Genomic DNA, 21,530 nt, shown 5'->3' with positions numbered 1-21,530 from the left:
TTGGAAAAATTCATGGGACGACTAAAACTTGTCGTCAAGACACGCACGTTGACACATGTCAGCTATATCTCTGTTTCGTTAACCACGTGAGAGCTGAGACGAGTGGGAATAAACATCAAATCTGAATTGAGGTTTCTTTGTCAAACGGACACACACGTACCTTTGTTGTTGTGACCCACATTGCCTCTAAAGAAAAGCATCGGTTGTAAGAAACTGTGGTATTTCGTCTTACAACGTTCAACGTTTTTGATGCTATTGGTATGATTAGAGTATTGGATACGGTTTACTTGGTTTACTTGTACAATTCATTTATTTCTCTTAACCGGTTTGTCCCGGATCTCATTGTACAAGTGTATATAGTGTGAGCGATGCAAACATTAATGAATAACAGAAATCTCTTCCCTTTGTCTCTTCTCTCTATTTGTCGTCTTATGTCCATAACCTCCATGAACGACGTGAGAAGAAACTTCATCTCTTCACCTCTAAACCATTGATATGGTATCAGAGCGTTGAGTTAAAACTCAACATCGATCCATTCTCTTTCTTTCGAGCTCCGTTTTGCTCAATTTTTTTTTTCAGATCTCTGTTCTTTTGTCGTCTTCTTCGTTTGCTGTTGCGATGGTTGTCACTCTTCGTCGGAACCGCCGTGGTCGTTTTACCCGTGCTAGCAGCTCTCATCCTCATTCTGGACGCTCCCCTTCTCTTCTTGAAGCCGTTGTAGCTCCGCGAGTTGAGGATTCTTCGTTTGCTCTTTCCGCCGTGATGAACCCTGACAGTACTCACTCACCGCTGTTCCTTCATAGTGCCGATCATCCAGGTCTGATGCTCGTCTCTATTCAACTGGATGGATCGAACTATACACAGTGGTGCTCAGCGATGAAAATCGCTCTCGAAGCGAAGAACAAGATCGTCTTTGTTGATGGGTCTTTTACTCGACCTGATCCAAGCAATCACCTTTTACGGATCTGGTTTCGTTGTAACAGCATGGTCAAATCCTGGCTCCTCAACTCGGTGTCTAAGCAAATCTATGGTAGTATCTTGTCTTTTGATGATGCAAAAGAGATTTGGATTGACTTGCATAACCGTTTTCACAAGACAAATCTACCACGAACGTTTCAGCTGATTCAGCAAATTCAGGACCTTCGACAGGGTTCTTTGGATCTATCAAGCTACTACACTGCTCTCAAAACCCTTTGGGATAACCTTGATGGCGCAGAACCTCCGGAAACGTGTCTCCGCTGCAACACCTCAAGCTGTCCCAGTCAGCGTGCTGCTAAAGCAAAGGTTGATAGAGGACGCACCATTAAGTTTCTGGCTGGTCTTAATGAAAAATACTCAATCATTCGCAGCCAGATCATCATGCGTAAACCTCTTCCTGATCTGGCTGAGATATGCAATATTTTGGACCAGGATGATAGCCAGCGTCAGTTTAACTATGTGGTCTCTCCGAACACTTTTCTGGTGAGCCAAGATCCTCCTAGTGCGCTTGCTGTTGATAACAACACTCCACATTCCAGAGAAAGACTGGACCTATATGCTGTCACTGTGGCAACACAGGACATGTAATTGATCGCTGCTATAAGTTACACGGATATCCTGTTGGATGGAAGAAAGGTGGTAAATGGAACAATGATAAGGGATCTCAGTCAAAGCCCACTGCTGCTGTAAGCGCCCAAGTTACCACACAAGACAAACCTCATTCATCACCTGGTTTGGAAAGTCTCGTTGGTAACTTGAACAAAGATCAAATTCAAAACTTTATCGCCTACTTCAGCTCTCAGCTTCAAGTTAAGCCCTCCGATCATACTTCCTCCTCCTCCCCCGTGTCTCAGCATCAAGACCACTCTGGTATTTCTTTCTCCTCCTCAACATTCAGTTTTGTTGGGATTTTAAGTGTCACACAATGCACTACTGATCTTCATACATGGATAGTTGATTCCGGTGCTACTCACCATGTCTGTCATGATCATACTGCTTTTATTGCCATTGACACTTCCGTTCAGCATTTGGTCAATCTACCTAATGGTTCTACACTCAAAGTGGGTGGTATTGGTCAGATTGTTCTCAGTGATGCTTTGACTCTGCAAAATGTTTTGTACATTCCAGAGTTTCGACTAAACCTCTTAAGTGTCAGCTCTTTGACGTCTGATATTGGGGCTGAAGTGCTGTTTGATTCTGGTTGTTTCCGTATACAGGATCCTATCAGGGGGTCGATGATTGGAAGCGGTAGAAGGATAGCAAATCTCTATGTTTTGGATGTGGGAAGCTCGCGTTGTCCTGCACAAGACTCTGCCCCTCCTTTTATTCATTCTGTTGTCGATGCATCTGTTTGGCATCAACGTTTTGGTCATAGTTCTTTTGAAAGACTCGAACTCCTTCGTGATGTACTTGGATTTTCTAAGGCCAAGAATAAGGGATTGACACATTGTGACATCTGCCAACGTGCTAAACAAAAGAAGTTATCTTATTCTTTGCACCCTAAAATTTGCTCTGCTCCATTTGAATTACTTCACATCGACATATGGGGACCATTTTCTGAAACAACACAAGACGGTCACAGATATTTCCTTACGATCGTAGACGACCACACACGCGTTACTTGGGTTTATCTTCTTAAGCTCAAGAGCGACGTTCTTACGGTTTTCCCAGAGTTCATTCAAATGGTGGAGAAGCAATATGATGCAAAGATCAAGTCTGTTCGTTCTGATAACGCACCGGAGTTACGCTTTGATGCTCTTTACAAGGCCAAGGGCATCATCTCGTACCACTCCTGTCCAGAGACTCCAGAACAAAACTCCGTTGTTGAGCGAAAACACCAACATATTCTCAGCGTTGCTCGAGCCCTCCTGTTTCAATCTGGCGTTCCTCTGAGTCATTGGGGCGACTGTGTACTCACTGCAGTGTTCCTCATAAATCGCACTCCTTCACCAGTCATCTCTAATAAGACCCCCTTTGAGAAACTCACTGGCAAACTGCCTGATTATTCCAACTTCAAGACATTTGGGTGTTTGTGTTATGCAAGTACTTCCCCTAAAGGTCGTCACAAGTTTCAGGATCGTGCTCGTGCCTGTGTGTTCCTTGGGTACCCCTCTGGATATAAGGGATACAAGTTAATGGATATTCAAAGCCATGAAGTCTTCATATCGCACAATGTGGTTTTCTATGAAACCTTGTTCCCATTTCTTCAGCCTTCTCAAGCTGCGGAGTATGATGAGTTTTTTCCTCATGTCCCATACACTGCTGGAACAACAGTCCCTTCTGCAGCGCTTTCAGGTATATCTGTCACCAGTCGCAGAGTCTCCAAGCCCCCACAACACCTTCAAGACTATCATGTTTATTCAGCAGATTCTTCTACAGAGCATCCTATATCCAATGTGATCTCATACGCTTCTCTCTCTGATCCGTATATGATCTTTGTCAACGCTCTAAACAACATTCTAGAACCAACTTCTTATGCTCAAGCTTGCAAAATTAAAGAATGGTTAGATGCTATGGATACAGAGATCACTGCTCTTGAAGAAAATGGAACTTGGATTGTCTGTTCTTTGCCTGCCGGTAAGAAAGCTGTGGGATGTAAGTGGGTTTATAAAATCAAGCTCAATGCAGATGGCACCTTGGAGCGTTACAAAGCTAGACTAGTTGCCAAAGGGTACACACAACAGGAAGGATTGGACTATGTTGAGACGTTCTCTCCTGTTGCGAAGTTAGCTACTGTCAAATTGCTCCTGGCGGTTGCTGCGGCTAAGGGATGGTCTCTTTCTCAATTGGATATCTCAAATGCTTTCCTCAATGGAGATCTAGAAGAAGAAATATACATGACTCTACCACCTGGATACTCTGGAAGACAGGGGGAATCTTTCCCATCTAATGCTGTCTGCAAGTTGAAGAAATCTCTTTATGGTTTGAAGCAAGCCTCTCGACAATGGTTCTTGAAATTCTCGAAGGCTCTTCACGACTTGGGTTTTAAGACTTCTTCAGGAGATCATACTTTATTTATCAAGAACTCTGGATCAGTATATATGGCAGTACTTGTTTATGTCGATGACATTATAATTGCAAGCAGCTGTGATCAAGCCGCTGAGTTACTAAAGGCTGCTCTTCAGGCTTCTTTCAAACTTCGAGACTTGGGAACTCTGCGTTATTTCCTCGGTTTAGAAGTTGCAAGATCTTCTGCTGGTATTTCCATCTGTCAACGCAAGTATGTTCTTGACTTGCTTACTGAGACAGGGTTGCTGGGCTGCAAACCATCATCTATACCAATGGATCCTAGTGTCAAACTGTCTATTGACGTTGGAGAACTTTTGGAAGATGCAGAGCAGTATCGACGTCTCGTTGGGAAACTGTTATACTTAACGTTTACTCGACCTGACATAACTTTTGCTGTTTTCAAACTATGTCAGTTTACTTCCACTCCAAGGCGTCCCCATCTTCAAGCTGCTTACAAGATTCTCCACTACTTGAAAGGAACTGCTGGGCAAGGCTTGTTCTACTCAGCTGTATCAGACTTGAAGCTCTCTGCTTTTGCAGACGCGGACTGGGGTTCTTGTCCCGACTCTCGTCGAAGTGTGACTGGGTACTGTATGTTTGTTGGTTCCGCTTTGATTGCTTGGCGCTCCACCAAACAAGACGTTGTTTCCCACTCCTCTGCTGAGTCTGAATATCGCGCAATGTCTGAGGCGGATCGTGAAATGCTCTGGTTCCGCATGATGATGGAAGACCTCTGGATTGATGTCCGTGAAGCTGCTCCCTTATACTGCGACAATACTGCAGCTATTCACATCGCAAATAACTCCGTATTTCATGAGCGTACCAAACACATGGAGAGAGACTGTCACATCGTTCGTGAGAGAGTGAAGATGGGAATGATCAAAACTCTCCACGTTCGATCTGAACACCAATTGGCTGATATCTTGACAAAGCCTCTCTTCCCTTCACCGTTCCGCCATTTATTAAGCAAGATGGAGTTCATTAACATATATGCTCCATCTTGAAGGGGAATATTGGTATGATTAGAGTATTGGATACGGTTTACTTGGTTTACTTGTACAATTCATTTATTTCTCTTAACCGGTTTGTCCCGGATCTCATTGTACAAGTATATAGTGTGAGCGATGCACACATTAATGAATAACAGAAATCTCTTCCCTTTGTCTCTTCTCTCTATTTGTCGTCTTATGTCCATAACCTCCATGAACGACGTGAGAAGAAACTTCATCTCTGTTCACCTCTAAACTATTGATAGATGCATTACTAGAAAAAATATCTCATTCACGAGTGACAGAGAAACTGATTCGAACCACTGACAGCTAAGTAAACCACCGCCTTACCAGACTATCCCTATGGCATTCGAAAGCACAAACATGCTGGATTTTCTTTCATTATTAAACCGGACGAAGTAAACCGAAAGATAACCGAATCCAGTCTAAATCAAACCGAGAACCTGTTGTAATGTAATAGTTCACAAACGAAGAGAGACATCACGTGTACAAAGAAGAAACTGCAATCATTTACGAAAGCGTTTACTACACTGCAAATGTGTTTGACACTTGCTCTTCTTCCCCGGTGGTTGTTTTCACCAGGTGGTCGGAGTTAGCTTCCGGCGTGTCTTCCTCACTCGGCGGTACAAGTTGCCAGAACATTGCAAGATACTTGTCCCATTCCTGCACAATCGTTGCTCCTTTACTGCTTCCTGTTTTCTCCTGTTTATTTATGTCAAGAACAGAAAATATAACCGAATATTCAGATCATTTTACATGTAAACAGTTGGAAGATTGAACGGGTAGGGGTATGAAGAGAAAGGAAAGAGACTTTACCACATGAGCTTGGATCAGGCTCTTAAGCTGTATTTGCCCCACTTGTGAAGTCACTCGTTGGATCTTCACTATCTCTTTGTTCACCTGTTCCAATGCGTTTCATTTCAGTGTTTAGCAAATGTTATTTCGAGATAACTAACTCAGACGACTTGGTTATGTTAAAACCTTAGGGAGGAGAGTGTTGTCCTCGTCAAGGATATACGCCAATCCACCAGTCATACCTGCAGCTACATTTCTACCGACTCTGCAATTTCAGAGAAGAAACATTAGGCGGCTAAGACACTCTTTTAAGTTCTAGGTTTTGGTTTCGTGGTCGAAGAAAAGAGAGTTTTTCACTTACTTCCCAAGTACAACTACACAACCACCAGTCATATATTCACAGCAGTGATCTCCAGTGCCTTCAACGACAGCTTGAGCTAGAGAGTTTCTAACAGCGAATCTCTCTCCTGCTTTGCCTCTTACAAATAGTAAACCACCGGTTGCACCATACAGACAAGTGTTTCCTACAATTGTTGCGTCTTCAGGAAGAAAACCAGTCGACTCCACTGGTAATATCACAACTTCACCTCCGGCCATTCCCTTGAGGTAAAAAGAGTAAATATTAAGAGACCATTAATCGAAAAATACTGTAGAAAGAAACCATTGATTTTGAGACACACCTTTCCGACATAGTCGTTGGCTTCACCTACAAGACGTATATTCATTCCAGGACTTAGAAAACATGCGAAAGATTGGCCAGCACTTCCATTGAACCTATAAGGGGTACATAGTGGATCATGTAAGTTAGTTTTCATTATATATACTCAAGTTTGTTTTGTGTTTAACTGTATCGTAGCTTACGTTAGGTTCAGTTGTCCAGCAAAACCAGTGTCTCCGTATTTCTTCGCAATTACTCCTGCAATCCTACCGCAAACAGAACGGTCCACATTGTATATACTCATGGTTTTGTGAACCGTTTGTTCATTCTCGATGGCATCCATTATCTGGAAAACAACCAAAAATTAAGAAGTAAGTCTTCTTGCATCCGTTGCCATAAATACAAATATCTTTCTTTCAAGTTTAGGCTCTTCTAATGTAAACGGGTTAGGCTACATAATGAAACATTCAGTTAATGAGTCAATAAGTAAGACAATACTAGTTACCTCCGGATCCTGAAGTATAGTATCATCAAGGACAGGACCATTTGAGTGAACCTCCTGCTTCCTAATGGAAGTACTGCTACGTTTTGGCAGCCCAACGGACTGCAAATTTGAAGAAAAATTAGCTATACACAACGATACAACTTGCGAGTAAGCACAAAAGCAGTAAACATAGTTCCGGACTACTTACAGATAAGAGATAACTGAGGTCAAGATGAGTTTTCACGAGCGAGATATCCCTAGGCTTCAGCAAATCTGTCCGCCCGATTATATCATCCAATTTTTCATATCCCAACTGAGATAATATGCCCCTCACCTACCAAAATTAAGATGAAATGTTAGGCATTAAAAATTGGTGATAGTTTTATTTCAGTGAGATAATTCTTAAAGATTACCTCCTCTGCAATATACAAGAAGAAATTGACAAGATCACCAGGTAGACCAGGGAAACGTGCACGCAGCTCCTCTCTCTGTAATCAAGTTTAGGGAAAATTAAGTGGGAATTGGTTATGAAACTGAAAAAGAAACACGAATGGGTAAGAAGAGAATTTCAGTTTACCTGACTGGCAACACCAACAGGGCAGTTATTAGTGTGGCAAATGCGAGCCATTATACATCCTGTGGCAATCATTGCCAGAGTACCAAACCCATACTCATCAGCACCCATAGCTGCAGCAATCAACACATCAACACCACTCTTGAATCCTCCATCAACCCTGATAATCACTCTTTCCCTGAGTCCATTTCCAATGAGAGTCTGCAACAGATTTAATCTTAGCTTTAGTAGACATCCAAGAATTAATAAGGAGTGAAACTGATAACAAGGCATACGCCCGCTATCAGGGCAAATTATAGAAACAAATTTCCACGACAAGCATATACGGCTATACCTTCTGGGTTTCAGCTAATCCAAGTTCCCATGGCCCACCGGCATGCTTTATGGAACTTATAGGGCTGGCTCCAGTTCCACCATCATACCCTGATATCTGTAAACAAAGAAGCATCATAAGTTTAGAAATCCGTAATTGCATAACTATGTTTCTGCTAGTCAGAGACATCTGAAGATATACATGTGCTTTGTAAAAAAGAAAAAAGATAGTCACTGGAAAAACTAGAAGATGCATGATACAAGTGGTTCTTGGATTCAAGTTTATACTGATTAAATATCTAGCCTTAGCATGGCCCGGAGAGTACATTTTGAAAGCAAACTGATGGCAAAGTTACATGTCTTTTTGGTTAGGAATGTTGATTAAAGAATTGCAAAATAAGCATATAAAAATAAAATTTTCTAATTTCAGATCTCTCACAAAGTCGGAAAGAAGTGCATACCTGTATGATATCAGCATTAGCCTTCGCTACACCTGAGGCAACTGTTCCTATTCCAACTTCTGATACAAGCTTGACTGACACTTTCGCCTTGGGGTTGACCTGATTATTAATTTTTGTTAAGAGGGAACCCCTGATTTTCAAAGTTGACCACAAGTTTACAGTCGACGAAAGGTACCTGATGAAGATCAAAGATCAACTGTGCCAAATCCTCTATGGAATAAATATCATGATGTGGAGGTGGAGATATAAGCGGAACTCCTGGTTTAGAATTTCTAAGTCTAGCAATATATGCGCTAACTTTTTTCCCAGGAAGCTGGCCACCTTCACCTGGCTTCGCTCCTTGAGCAACTTTGATTTCCAACTGGTCTGCGTTAACCAAAAACGTCGGAGTGACACCAAAACGCCCTGAAGCAACCTATAAGAAGACACAAGGTTATTTTGGTCTTTGAAAATCATTAAGAATCTGAGTGGAGGTAATAAAGAGTTCCCAGCTGACTTCCTGAGAGTTAACAGACTGTACACATGAAAATGACGATTAGTTAACTTGACTTCCAGTACCTGCTTGATAGCACTTGTAGCCGTATCCCCATTTCGAAGACCTTTAAGGTGTGGCAGCGTTGAAGAGTACCCATCAACAACATCTGTTAGTGGCTTCCAGCGGATCGGATCCTACAAAGATAGACAGTGAATTCTTAGTAACTGAAGTAAATTCTGCTTTTTGAAGTTCAAAAATCAAATAAAATCTTAAATAGATAAGAATTACCTCGCCTCCTTCCCCTGAATTCGACTTTCCTCCTAATCTGTTCATTGCAATAGCAATGGTCTCATGAGTTTCTCTAGAGATTGCTCCAAGAGACATTCCACCTGTACAAAATCGCTCCACAATAGAGGAAGCAGGCTCAACCTTCCCAACAGGAATAGGCTTACGGTCACTTTTGAACTCAAGAAGATCGCGGAAAACCTACAGCAAAAGAATATATAAAGATATAAAGTTATATTCACTTGTTCCATAATACATCACCACATAAGAAGATGAGAGTGTAGCACTCACCGTAATAGGACGGTTGGCTAAATGCTGCTGATAGACCGCGTAGGCTGTCTCACTCTTTTCGCGAACCGCTTTATGAAGTAATTTAGACATCTCTGGATTGTTTCCATGATATTCGCCTTTCAAATAAAAAATGACACTCAATCAAGGATAATACTCGAAAGCTTGTGCATAAATAATGGCAGCAACTAATCTACAAAAGGGGCAGTAAAATAGTGTAGAGAAAGGTGTATGTGCATGCTCAATCTTGTTATGTAAGAAAATATACAATTCAAAAGCTCTAATTAACTCAGACAACGTTGTACGTACAAACAGACGCAGTAGTATATATTTGTTTGTGCATGGACATGAAAAAGCTTATCATGAAATGCGGTTTCAGTCTAGAAAGGTACCTCCAGGCCTAAATTGAATGAAACCAAAGTTCTCTAGCCGTTTGGCTGTATCCTCAGAAAATGCCCTCACCCAAAAAGTTAAAGTTTCCCTAGCCAGCTGCAGGGTATATGAAGACTTAAGGATTAGTGGCCCAGAAACCTCTTTGAAATATAAATTAGCTTACTTGAAAGATAAGAAAAAATGAGAAACATTCGACAATAGACGAGATCTCAGGCTTTTTTTATCAGAACTTTCGACAACTTTAAACTCAACGCTTCATAAGGCATTCACAGGCAATTTAGAGATAAACATACAGCTACTGCCATAGAGTTTCCCATTAATCAGTATATATCTCCACTCTAGCTCCGACTATATTTATCAGATACACTTGAGCTATTCATCTGTTAAAACTTGTCACTGAGCAAGCTAAATCGACCATCCAGATAAGAGTATTAGAATACATAGAGGCTTATTACAGAACCCAAAAGCACACACATCTTTTGAGCATGTGCACACACATCTTTTGAGCATGTGTGCAAATAGTAGTATATTTGCTCCTTAAGGTTTGGGAGTATAAATAAATTTCGCATTTTTTGAGGTCCAGAACCTTTAATATCAGAGATGTATGAAGTTGATATCTGAGAAATATGCTCCGACAATATATTTACTCAAATCAGGCAACTCATCGAATCTAAATATTCCAAAAGGTTTGGGAGTATTCTGACCTCATCCAAAGTTAACCCACCAATTCGAGATGCACTACCACGGAAGGAAAAGTCAACAACCTCCTTCCCCAATCCATAAATCTCAAATATTTGTGCTCCACAATAACTGAAAACAGAGAGCTCATGCATTAAAATTGGAAATAATCGCATACAGTGATAGGATCGGAAAACAAAATAGATAGTTGAGAAACTAAACCTGGAGAATAACGAGATGCCCATTTTAGAAAGAACCTTAAGAAGACCAGTGTTAACAGCCTGCGGTAGCAATTCAAAGAATCTTAGGATGCTTCTATTATTTATAAAGACAGTGACAGTGTTACAACAGGAATATATATATATATATATATGCAAGCAAGAGATCGAATGGCTTATCAAAATTTGTCACCAATTAGAAGTTTAAAATCATTAACATGTCTGACCTTGCGATAATTTTTTTGAGCCTGTTCCATAGTTACAGTAGGCATTTTTCCGTTTCTCATCATGTTCACGGTCTTGTTGCTCAGACGCCACTGTCTGCATGTCTCCAGTGCCAGGTGCGGGCATATAGCACTGAAATATAGTTACAGACATAGAACCAGTATCAATTTATTAGATGTGACATCTACCAGTTGAAGATAGCATTCTCAAGTCAACTCAATTAAGAATAAGAGCGTAATATAACTAGAGATTAAACTACGTGAGAATAAACATGAGACTGTTATAGAGAGAGCTAGCATTTGGTACAAAAGACCGAGAGAGATAGTAAAATTCACAAGAATTCCACATTACTTGCTGCTTTCGTATGAAAAGAAACAGCCCAGAGGGATGAAAGATTAAATGAAAAGGAAAAGTAAGAACCTTGCTCCATATCCAATCAAACAGGCAAAGTGATGCGTACTAAAGCACTGAGCTGTATCTGCGATTATCGAAGCTGACATTCGAAGACCATTCTCGATCAGGTGTTGATGAACAGCACCTACCGCCAACAACATTGGAATTGCAGGTCGAGTGGGTTCCTGAAAGAGGGACAGACTGCTGAGTAAAAATGAAGTTATGAAATATGTAAAGATAGCAAGAGCAAAGACAATAATGTCGCTAGTCCAGAAAGAGAGCCTTAGCGCATAGCTGTTAGGAAAAAAATGTGAAAAGTGATAACAATACATTTATATATTATAGACCTAAAATCACATTGACAGCATACACTTGGAAATTTGTATGTACCGGATTATCAGATCTGTCTGAGAGAACAAGCACTTGGGAACCATTCCGAACAGCTTCATCAGCAGCTTCGCAGAGTTTTATAAGAGCCTTCTTCAAAGATCCATCAATTCCTCTATGTATGTCAAAAAATATGGGCAGGACTTGAGATTTCAAATGTGGATCGCTGAGCAGACCTTCAAGTTCCCGTTCATTTAGTACAGGACCAGACAAAACAACCTGCTCATGAAATCACAAGTCTGAATAAAATCTTACAAAAGCCAAATATCTCTAAGCCAAACAAAATCCTAATTTTAAGCACTCTTACCTGTGACACATTCTGAGGCCCAACCTCCAATATATTCCCACGCTTTCCAATATTAACTTCCAGTGACATGACCAATCCTTCTCGAAGAGGGTCAATAGCTGGATTAGTAACCTGTAAGTAGACCATGTGACAAACCACAAAGGGAACCATTTCAAGGACATTTCAATGATTTACTACGACAAAGCACGTATTCAACTAAACTAGATCAGAAAAAAAACAGACATTTCAAATTGTACCCTTTCAATAAGAATAACAAACCTGGGCAAACCGCTGCTTGAAATAATCATAAAGCATATGTGGCTTCTGAGACAATACAGCCACTGGAGTATCATCCCCCATGCAAAACGTCGGTTCTTTTCCCTGTGCAGCCATTGACTCAATTACCATTTGAACATCTTCGCTCGAGTAGCCAAATGCCCTAGTCCCTCAAAGTAAAATAGCCAAAATTAGTCTGGATTAAAAAAAAACGCAATTACAGCTACTGATGAACTTTGTACTTTGAATAAAATCAACATTTTCACCCACACAACAGATATATGCCCCGCATACAAGAAGATAATATCAGTTATGACAAGTTAAGTACTTTGACTTAATCATCAGATGTTGCCTAATAATACATGATGGAAGCATAGAGCAGGAGAAACAAAAAGGCTTACTGTTGGCGTCGTAAGGTCTCTTCAGTCTCCATGACTGCTGACGAAAGAAAAGTAGAAGGCTTCAGGGTTCGCAGGTTTTCACTAACCCACTTTCCATATGGGTTATATGATGCAACCCGCTTCTTCACTTCTGTGTTCTCATATACCTGAAATTTCACATATTAACAATGGGAGACAACTCCAAAATAATATATTGGGCAGATTAGAAATAAAGAGCATGGTCAGGTGCACCAACCTGTCCACTTTCTAAGTCAACAGATATCATCATGCCAGGTCCTAGACGACCCTTCATGGTGACTTTCGATTCATCCATTGGAAGAACTCCGACCTGTATAAAGGCATGACTTAGCAACTTACTGAAGCCAAGATATAGACAAAAATTGATACCAAAGCCCAAGTGCATATATATATCTTCACTTGCAAAGCACTGACTCTGTTTCTCAAGTAAAATTTGATTTTCTAGAGTGGGATTAAAATACTCCTAGATTTTACATGAAAGATCACCAAGAAACTAGTTTATACTGATCATCTATCTCAAAACCAATTCGCATAGCTATGTCAAGAAAGAAAAACGAAAAAACTACCAAAACAATTAAACGAATTGAATTTCTAACATGTCAAGCTTTAAGATTCAACATAAGCCCAAAATCTGCTGGCAATCATTACCACCATGCGTAGATAAAGAACAAGTACAAAGAGTAAAAGACAAGCGCACCTCAGAGGCTACATAGACAACATTATCACTTGTCCGCCAATATCTAGCAGGCCGAAGTCCATTGCGGTCGAGGCAAGCTCCGACAGTCTTTCCATCACTGAAACAAACAACTCAAGTTAAGCTTAAAGTGTGAAAGCAGAAAAAAGAAATGCACCAAACTTCTTAGCTAAACTGCTTATCACTCTGAAAGACAGATTACCATCAGGGTCATTTGCCCGCTAATTGTTCACAATTGTGGACATTTCTAAGAGAAGAACAGCAAATATCAGAGTGATCAAGACTTGCAAGCCTCTGAGAACAGTAATGAGTCCTCAGGTTTCTTTGTTTGATAAATTTCGGAGGAATAAGGGTAACTGTAGTGTCAATCTTACTCGCATGACTAAATAAAGGCTCAGAAATCACCAAACAAATTACCTGAACAATACCAATGCAGGTCCATCCCAGGGCTCCATCTGGCCCTTGTAGTAATCATAAAAGTCTACAGCCTACATTTAAAAAGCTGATAAGAGAAGAACTTGGAAGTATATCCATAATGATCAAAAAAGCAAACACGAAGCAATACCTCAGGGTATTTAATCATTAAGGTCGGGTGATTTTTATATGCCTCTGGCACAAGAATCATTAAAGATTCCTCTGGAGTACGCCCACTTCTTATCAAAAGCTGCACAACCACACTAGTATAAATACATTGAACTCTTGCAGCAATAAAATCAAGTCATAACCAAGTTTTTTTTGTCAACATCAGAGATATTTGATGTAAGCAGAATATCACTATTGCCTTTTTTGTTTTAGTTCCACAAGCAATAGAACATTCTCTGCTTCTTCTTTATTTCTCCAAAAGTGAACCACAACGGGAAAACAGAAGTTAGGAGGTCAAGTGACTCTTACTTCTGCTGCACTATCAAGATTAGAGGAGTCCGAAGCCTTTGGATTGCTTATGGGGCGAATATCATTTTCACGCCCATGCCAGACAGGTGATCTTAGAGATGCTTCTCGAGATGTCATCCAGTTTAGGTTCCCCTGCAAAATTTGTTTAAAGTTTCAGTGAAGAGGTCCTAGTTAATTCTTAGATCCAACAAACGTATCGAGCAGAACAGAAGAATAACCTGTATGGTATTGATCTCCCCATTGTGCCCAAGAAACCTCATGGGTTGAGCAAGAGGCCATCTAGGACTAGTATTCGTGCTAAACCTCCGATGGTAGATAGCAAAAGCAGATTTATAAAGATCATTTTGAAGGTCGGTGTAAAACAACCCAAGAACTTCTGAGCGAAGCATTCCTTTGTAAACAATGGTCTGGTTAGACAAGGAGCTAAAGTAGAGCTCAGAGGCCCAACTTTCGGAAGCAACTGCTCTTTCGATCAGCTTCCTGCAAATGTAAAGCTCTCTTTCAACGTCGTCTACTTTATCTTCTTTGACAATTCTAACAAAGACCTGTTCCGTTTTCGGCATTGTCTTTTTCGCATAATGACCTACAATAGACGGTTCGACAGGAACATCCCTCCATCCAAGCACCTCCAGTCCCTCTTTCTCGAAAATACTTGTAACCACTGAAGACAAATCTCAAACATGATTTAGCAAAAAAGGTCTTTCACGTTATACATACATAATCAATATGATTCTAGGTTCACCTTTCTTGGCTTCTTTCCTAATGTCTTCGTCTCTAGGTAAAAACAACATCCCAACGCCAGTATGCAGCTTATCAAAAGACGCCATCCCTTGCTTCTCAGCCCATTCGTTGAAAAGATCCCAGGGGATGGAAGTCATCAAACCAGAACCATCACCAGAAGCGTTATCAGCACCACAACCTCCCCTGTGCTCCATACAGCCAAGCGCAATCAGAGCATCGTTTACAATCTTATGCGTAGCCTCGTTCTCCAAGTGCGCGATGAATCCAACTCCACACTCTCCCTTCTCCGAAACTATATCTTCCAAGTAAGCCACCTAACAAACGACGCAACGCAAACAAAAGTCAAATCCAAAAACCTAGATCAACATGATCGCATAGAATTATCCGATTACCTCAGGTTTTAGATCGGAGAAGGAAGCCGATGCGTCGCTGTCGCCGGCTTTAGCCGAGAACGGAGACCTAAGCGAGGACTTGAGCAGTGGACTGTATCCGCGAAACGCGGAGAGTTCGTTACGGCGTTTGATTCTTCTTCCCTTGGAGATAGAGTAGGATGATGATCCGAGAAAGTCAACGGAGGAGAGGAGAGACTTGGTAGAAGCTAGTTTCGCGGAGGAGAGGAGGCGAGAGACGGAGGATGAAGCTCCGGTGGCGCCGGGAGACTGTAGCGCCATGGGGGATGAAGCCGTTGAGAAGGAAGTCAAAGCGTAATCGCGGAGGACGTCGACTGAGAAAAAGTTGGTGAGTGGTGATCAGTGAGCACGACGACAACGCTGGATTCGAATCGCCGTCGCTATCGTTTTTTTTTTTTTGGTTGTTACTGTGAATTTTGTAAAGGTGACGAAAAGCTGATTTGTTCTTTATGCCACCAAACGCGATCGCGTTTTACAAGGTCTAGTGATGCGTTTGGTGACGATGTGACTGCTTGTTTATCGAGTTTGTTTATCAGTAAGAAGAGAAGTGACAATTGAATTAGACTATTTAATTAGTAGTGGTGAATAAGTAATTATTTATGGATAAATTATTGGGAAGTGATTGGTTCAGTTCAAGACGGCGTAATTATCTCTTGTTAAGCCAAATTATTGAAATAATTAACTAGAACAGTAACAGATTAAATATCATACTATATACTCTCTGCCTCTGTAGTGAACCTAGGGACAACTTTCATAAGAATACAAGAGATTTTTTTGAAGAGATTCTTTGTCGAGACCTCCACAAAAAACGACAACAACAGCAGCTGTTATATAACTTGGAACAATTATTGGAATCTTTTTTTTTTGTCAAATAATTATTGGAATCTTTACTCTATTTCTTTACTGGAGAAAACAAAAGAATAGCATCATGGCATCATCACCTACGTAACTATATTTCCCAAAGTTGTGTACATTTATAAAAATTTGCTTGCTGTCTTGTTCAGCATCCTCTTACCAGACAGAAAGTTTCAATCTTTTTTTTTGCTTTCCTTTTGTCAACAGCTTCGAAGATACTTTGTTAACATTTTATATAAACAGAATCTGTTGATAATGATGAGAGTAGAATATTGGAAGAATATTGTATTGACTCTCATCATTATCAAGATGGTATTAGAACCCGATCCAAACAATCCAATCCGATCCAGTCCAGAGTCGGTATCCTTGTTCAAAACATCCGAAATTGACGCTCAAAAAGCCATCATCTCGAGAGGCGTATTAGAGACAAAGATCCCACGTCAAAAGTTGGAATGGATCCTTAATAATATATATAAAATAGATGTGTCAATCCACTTATCACCAATTGGTTTTAGGTTGAAAGTCAATCTAGTTTAACAGAATCAGTCATTTCCTCTTAACTAAAGCAAATTTATCTTTTGAAAAAACAATTTGGTGGTAGCAAAAGTAGTTTTGATGATCCCTATTGTGAGTGATTATTCTATTTTTATATGGTGAAACTTGAAATTTTGCAATTATTTGAACAACAATCTTCGCTCAACCCAATATATCTAGCTAGGAAAGGTATATTCATTTTTATGGTTATCAACTGATTACAGTGTTTCATACAAAGTTAGAAAGATCTGTGAACTGAAACAAGCAAACAAAGTGGGAGTCATATATACAAGCAAGTTGCTGAGCACTTGCCAAAATACAAAAACGTAAAATTATGTGTCCTTCTTTCTTAGGATACAAGAAAACCTAAAAAGCACAAAGACAATATGAAACCTCTCTCAGCTGTCATCAGTGAAGACCTTGAAAATAAAGTCACGGAAACGCCTCAGGTATTATTGTCTTGGATCAACTGCTGATATAGAGGAAGGATCATATTGCCTGCTATTGTAAGTGTGTTCAAGCTTTTTGCTGATAATCCTGAAGAATGTCAATAATGCCAAAGATCGTCACCTCATCGTAGAACTCTCATGTAGGCTCTCCACAAGCTGAAGCTAACAGCCGCTTTTCCTCATTGTTCTCTTTGTATGCGCTAGCATGTTGCTAGCTCCTTCGCTTGTTGGGTCTTTCGCATGCTCCCTCTCATGCTTTTTTAGAACATAGCTTAATTTGTTCCTTGCTTCTTGTATTAAACTTAAAAAATAATCTATCAAACAAAACTGGATGCTATTAGCAGCAGTTAGAAGCATGCTCTCATAAACATGCACATTCCTGTCTAAATAACAATCCTAAAGATGTACAAATACCCAAGAAATCAACAAACATATGGGACATGGGTGTTTTCTTTCTTGACTCTATAATCTCAATGTAATTGAGACAAATAAAAAGAGCTTGCTTACTTTTTCTTTCGGACTGCAGCATCATTAGATTGAATATTGTTAGAGCAGCATTAACCGAGTCTCTTAAGTCGGTTGTTAACCTATTTTGGATTTTAAAAAAAATGAAAAATAGAGAAATAGCCAAGACACGTCTCTTGATTAAGAGAGGCAAAGAACGTCTCTTGTGAGACAGGTGGCAAAATCTGAGTGGGTAGAAGAGTGGTTTGGTGTTTGAAGCGTTTCTTTCTCTCTTTGCTCTTTCTCTCTCTCGCGTCGACGATGAAACGGCGAATCGGTGGCTTACTGCAACGTTTCTATGGTTTCTTCTCTCCCGCTCTCTCGTTCTGATTCGCGGCGATGGTGTTTCCCGGTGACTTTCAACGACGAGTACGAGAAGGAGGGCATGCGCGAGTACTCTGCAACCGCCGGTTTGGGATGTACTGCTGCGAGATCACCGGCGGGGATGCCAAGATGAAAGATGGAGTCTTGAAGGTTCTCATTACCCCTCGTCCCAACACCACCACCAACGAGTAATCATTCTCTCCACTGCGTATTATTGTCACAAATCTATCCCTTTTGTTTTATGAGTACTTGGATTGACTAATACTTAATTTGTATGAGTCCGGCTTTTGTGTTTTCTACGAGGTTGAAATCGTTGAAAACGTTGTGACTATGATGGAGGTTGAAGAAGAGAGTGAAAAGGAAGTGTCTTTAGATGATGTTAATCTGCAAAATGGGAGCTTTATGGTGGTGGATGATGATTCTCAAGCTGATAAGAGAAGTTCACTCCATGTGACTGATATCTGCAGTTTTGAAGCATATAGAAAGACATTCAAGAGTGCTGAGAACCGGAGTTCTAAACTGAAAGCCAGAGGCTTTGGTGATGCTTTGAAAGAAAGGTGTCGTGGTTTGTTGTGAAGCTTGCGTTTTGTTTTCATACCAGATGAAGACCCAGTTGAGGTTTCACTATCTTTCTTGTTTCTTTATAGTTTGTGGCTTTAGTTTGTAAGTTTACCGATGCATATGGAGAGAGAGGTCTTGAATAAGATTTCGGTTTGGCTTCTGTGATAACTTGTTCAGTGGCGGCTTTGGCCGCTGGCTCTGAGTTTACTTGTGCAGTGGCCGCTTTGATTGCTGGCTCTAGCTCAGGTTCTGGTTCATCGACGATGGTGGTTGTAGCTGCTTCTGCTGCTACTGGTGCTGGTGCGGGAAGACCTTTGCTGCTTACTGGTGTGGGAGATGTTGGAGGCTTCAAGTATGAGTACTGCAAACACAGTGAAGAAGAGAAAGAGAGAGAGAGATACATCAGATTAGAAAACACTCATGTGATCAATGGTTGTCTTAACATAACTTCTTTGTGTTAAATAATGTAAGAGAGGTTTCAGGGGAGTGTATAAACATCACCGATGCATATGGAGATAATGGTCTTGGATAAAGTTTCGGTTTGGTTTCTGTTTTTGTTGGTTCTGTGATTACTTGTTCCGTAGCAGTTTCGGTCGCTGGATATATGGTTACTTGTGCAGTGGCGGCTTTAATTGCTGGCTCAGGTTCTTTTTCATCCACGGTGGTGGTTGTAGCTGCTTCTGCTGCTGGTGGGGGAAGAGCTTTGCTGCTTGTTGATAGAGGAAGAAAAGCCTTTCCTGTGTCCTGTGTTAATTCAATGTTATAGAAACGGTTTCATTACTAATTTCATAATGTTGGCTTTAGTTTTCTGTTGGTTTGTGATTATGAACTAATAGAGGAAATGATGCATTTTTTTTTAAGAACTCTTATTAAGAGACTAGCATTGGAAGATAAAAATGATGATGTCTCTTAATTAAAATTTTAACTTACATTTATTATTAAAAAACTCACTAAGAGACCCTAATAGGGTTGTTGGGTTAATCATGCTGTTATGGCTCATGTTCCAAACCAAACAAAGATTGAGAAATTATCATAGTTATCATTATTTTTATAAGTTAATAAAATTATTTAACGAAATAGGAAGTGGAAGACTTTTTGGTGTTATAAAGAGAAATTGATAAGACTTTTATAAGCTTCTTGTAATTTATCAACACTTGGCAACAGAAGTTGGGTACCACAAAGTTTTCTATTAATTTATCTGTCAACACCAAATTAAAAAAAGTATGTCTAGTCACATCACACGTAGTCATCATATACAATTCATAGCATAGTCATAATATCCTGATGCCACCATTTGACTCGATTTATTGTGATCAAACAGGTCGGATCAAAATTAAATAATTGTCCAAACTCAACTTCAAGGAAACAAACTCCTTGCTGAAAATGGTTGAACGGCCGAATCTAATTGCTTTTTTTTTCCCCGACTGCAAGCTATTTGGTTCAGTTACATGACAGTGATGCATAGAAAGATATACAAATATATATATATATAAGGAGGAAGACCATTCTTGATGATCATCATCATTTCGTTCTTCAAGGCGGTTGAGGTAGCAATTTTCTGCCATAGCTGTCTTTTCGCTTAACTTCAACATAGCTTTTGCTTCGCTCCATTGCATAAAATGAAACATAAACATAACCTCAAAGTCAATACGGACCGGCATCGAGGTCTTGACCCATGTTGTGATTAACCTCTTTGTAATTAATTCTTATTTTTGCATTTCGTGATAGCTTGTCTTTCTTTTTCATATTTGACAAATTTGTAAGGCTTTTTTTTTTTTTTTGTCAACAACAAATTTGTAAGATAATATTGAGAAACAAATGTTGGAGGCGTGACTTGTGAGTAGAGATGTCAAAAGAAGGCTTGGCCCGCGAGATAGGCCCGTTTAAACCTGTGGCGGGACGGGCTTGGGCCGAAGATCCGACATCCCGCAATGTCGCGGGTCTCGCGGGAATAGATTTGCGCGGGATGGGCTATGTGCGGGATGGGCCGAAGAAGACCGCGGTTAACCCTAATGTCCCGCAGCTTCTTCTCTCTTCATTTCATCCGCCACCTGAAAAACAAAAGAGAGAAAGAGCGAGAGTAAAAGAGGAGTCGCCGCCACAAGAAATGGAGCTCTGGGCATGGTTTCTTCATCGATGATGCTTCCTGTCTATCCATCGCCTTCTATCTCCTCCAGTGAAGCTTCTTGGAAACATAACAAGAAGTTTGCGAAGTAACTTTCCATCGAAGAAGAAGATCCAGCTCCGGCCATGGTTTCTTCATCGACGGTGCTCCTGGGCTCTCCTGCGGTCCATGCATGTACGTCTTCTTCTCTTTCTCTCAAGTTTCAACATTTTGTTTCTCTCAGATTTCATCATCAAAAAAGACTTGTTTTTTTTATAGTTGGAATCTGTGAGAAACAGAGGATATTAGCAATTATGGGTTACATCACTCTGCCCATAACGAGACTTCCACTACTCAACCCGACTTCTTCTTCATCATTTTCACTTCCTCCTCCTCCTCTCTCTAATCCTCGTCGTCGCTCCAATTTTTCACCGTTGGTCATCACCGACTCTGCCGTCTTCGCAGCTCCTTCTGATGTTAATAACTCTGTTCCGGTTAGTGCGCTTGTTCACCCTTTTCATCTTTAAAGTTTGAAACTTTGCTTGTTTGATCGTGTGAGATTTGTTTCAGGTTAAAAACGGGGGTTACACAGTTGGTGATTTCATGACAGGGAGACAGCATCTGCATGTTGTTAAGCCCTCAACATCAGTTGATGATGGTAATATTGCTAAACATGACAACAATCTTCCTTGTAATAATATCTACCGAACATGTAGTCCCTATGATTTGTCTTTATTCCTTGAAATTGTAACAGCGTTGGAACTTTTGGTTGAGAAGAAAGTCACGGGATTGCCTGTAATTGATGATGATTGGAATCTGGTATAGCTTTTCTCCTTTTCTCATTCTGTTTCTCTGCTTA

The 21,530-nt window shown here is 40.4% G+C and overlaps 2 protein-coding genes and 1 long non-coding RNA gene across 4 annotated transcripts in view; 1 reads left to right on the top strand and 2 right to left on the bottom strand.

The window, feature by feature from the left end:
• Positions 1 to 5,323: 5,323 nt before the first annotated feature.
• On the bottom strand, positions 5,324 to 15,842 carry LOC106342177 (ferredoxin-dependent glutamate synthase 2, chloroplastic). 2 transcript variants are annotated; one of them, XM_013781038.1, is made up of 33 exons: positions 15,323 to 15,842; positions 14,932 to 15,244; positions 14,408 to 14,850; positions 14,190 to 14,321; positions 13,864 to 13,962; positions 13,716 to 13,786; positions 13,302 to 13,398; positions 12,822 to 12,914; positions 12,587 to 12,732; positions 12,189 to 12,348; positions 11,931 to 12,041; positions 11,627 to 11,842; positions 11,264 to 11,421; positions 10,846 to 10,975; positions 10,623 to 10,681; positions 10,427 to 10,532; positions 9,722 to 9,818; positions 9,333 to 9,448; positions 9,045 to 9,242; positions 8,840 to 8,950; positions 8,457 to 8,696; positions 8,282 to 8,380; positions 7,843 to 7,938; positions 7,512 to 7,709; positions 7,348 to 7,422; positions 7,143 to 7,268; positions 6,956 to 7,054; positions 6,654 to 6,796; positions 6,473 to 6,566; positions 6,154 to 6,392; positions 5,979 to 6,057; positions 5,814 to 5,897; positions 5,324 to 5,699 (listed from the first exon to the last, which is right to left on the bottom strand). In XM_013781038.1, exons 1-33 carry the CDS (start codon positions 15,599 to 15,601, stop codon positions 5,523 to 5,525), a joined length of 4,884 nt encoding a protein of 1,627 aa, XP_013636492.1. In that variant the 5' UTR covers positions 15,602 to 15,842; the 3' UTR covers positions 5,324 to 5,522. The 2 variants fall into 2 exon arrangements, with proteins under 2 accessions (XP_013636492.1, XP_013636493.1); XM_013781039.1 differs by lacking the exons at positions 14,932 to 15,244; positions 15,323 to 15,842 and having other exon boundaries at positions 14,408 to 14,669; positions 14,735 to 14,846.
• Positions 15,843 to 18,735: 2,893 nt separating this feature from the next.
• LOC106340562 lies at positions 18,736 to 19,404 on the bottom strand. Its single transcript, XR_001269442.1, has 2 exons — positions 19,069 to 19,404; positions 18,736 to 18,928 (listed from the first exon to the last, which is right to left on the bottom strand). It is a non-coding gene; the product is annotated as an uncharacterized LOC106340562 (long non-coding RNA).
• A 1,581-nt stretch (positions 19,405 to 20,985) lies between these two features.
• LOC106339192 (CBS domain-containing protein CBSX2, chloroplastic-like) overlaps positions 20,986 to 21,530 on the top strand; it is a 1,188-nt gene continuing 643 nt past the window's right edge. Inside the window, exons 1-3 of the mRNA XM_013777988.1 lie at positions 20,986 to 21,165; positions 21,242 to 21,329; positions 21,426 to 21,490. Coding sequence (XP_013633442.1) covers positions 20,986 to 21,165; positions 21,242 to 21,329; positions 21,426 to 21,490 — 333 coding nt within the window. The remainder of the gene's footprint in view (positions 21,166 to 21,241; positions 21,330 to 21,425; positions 21,491 to 21,530) is intronic.

This window comes from Brassica oleracea, chromosome C4, assembly GCF_000695525.1.
Source record: "Brassica oleracea var. oleracea cultivar TO1000 chromosome C4, BOL, whole genome shotgun sequence".
In the NCBI taxonomy this organism is placed as follows: Eukaryota; Viridiplantae; Streptophyta; class Magnoliopsida; order Brassicales; family Brassicaceae; genus Brassica; species Brassica oleracea.
This window is presented reverse-complemented; position numbering and strand designations above follow the sequence as displayed.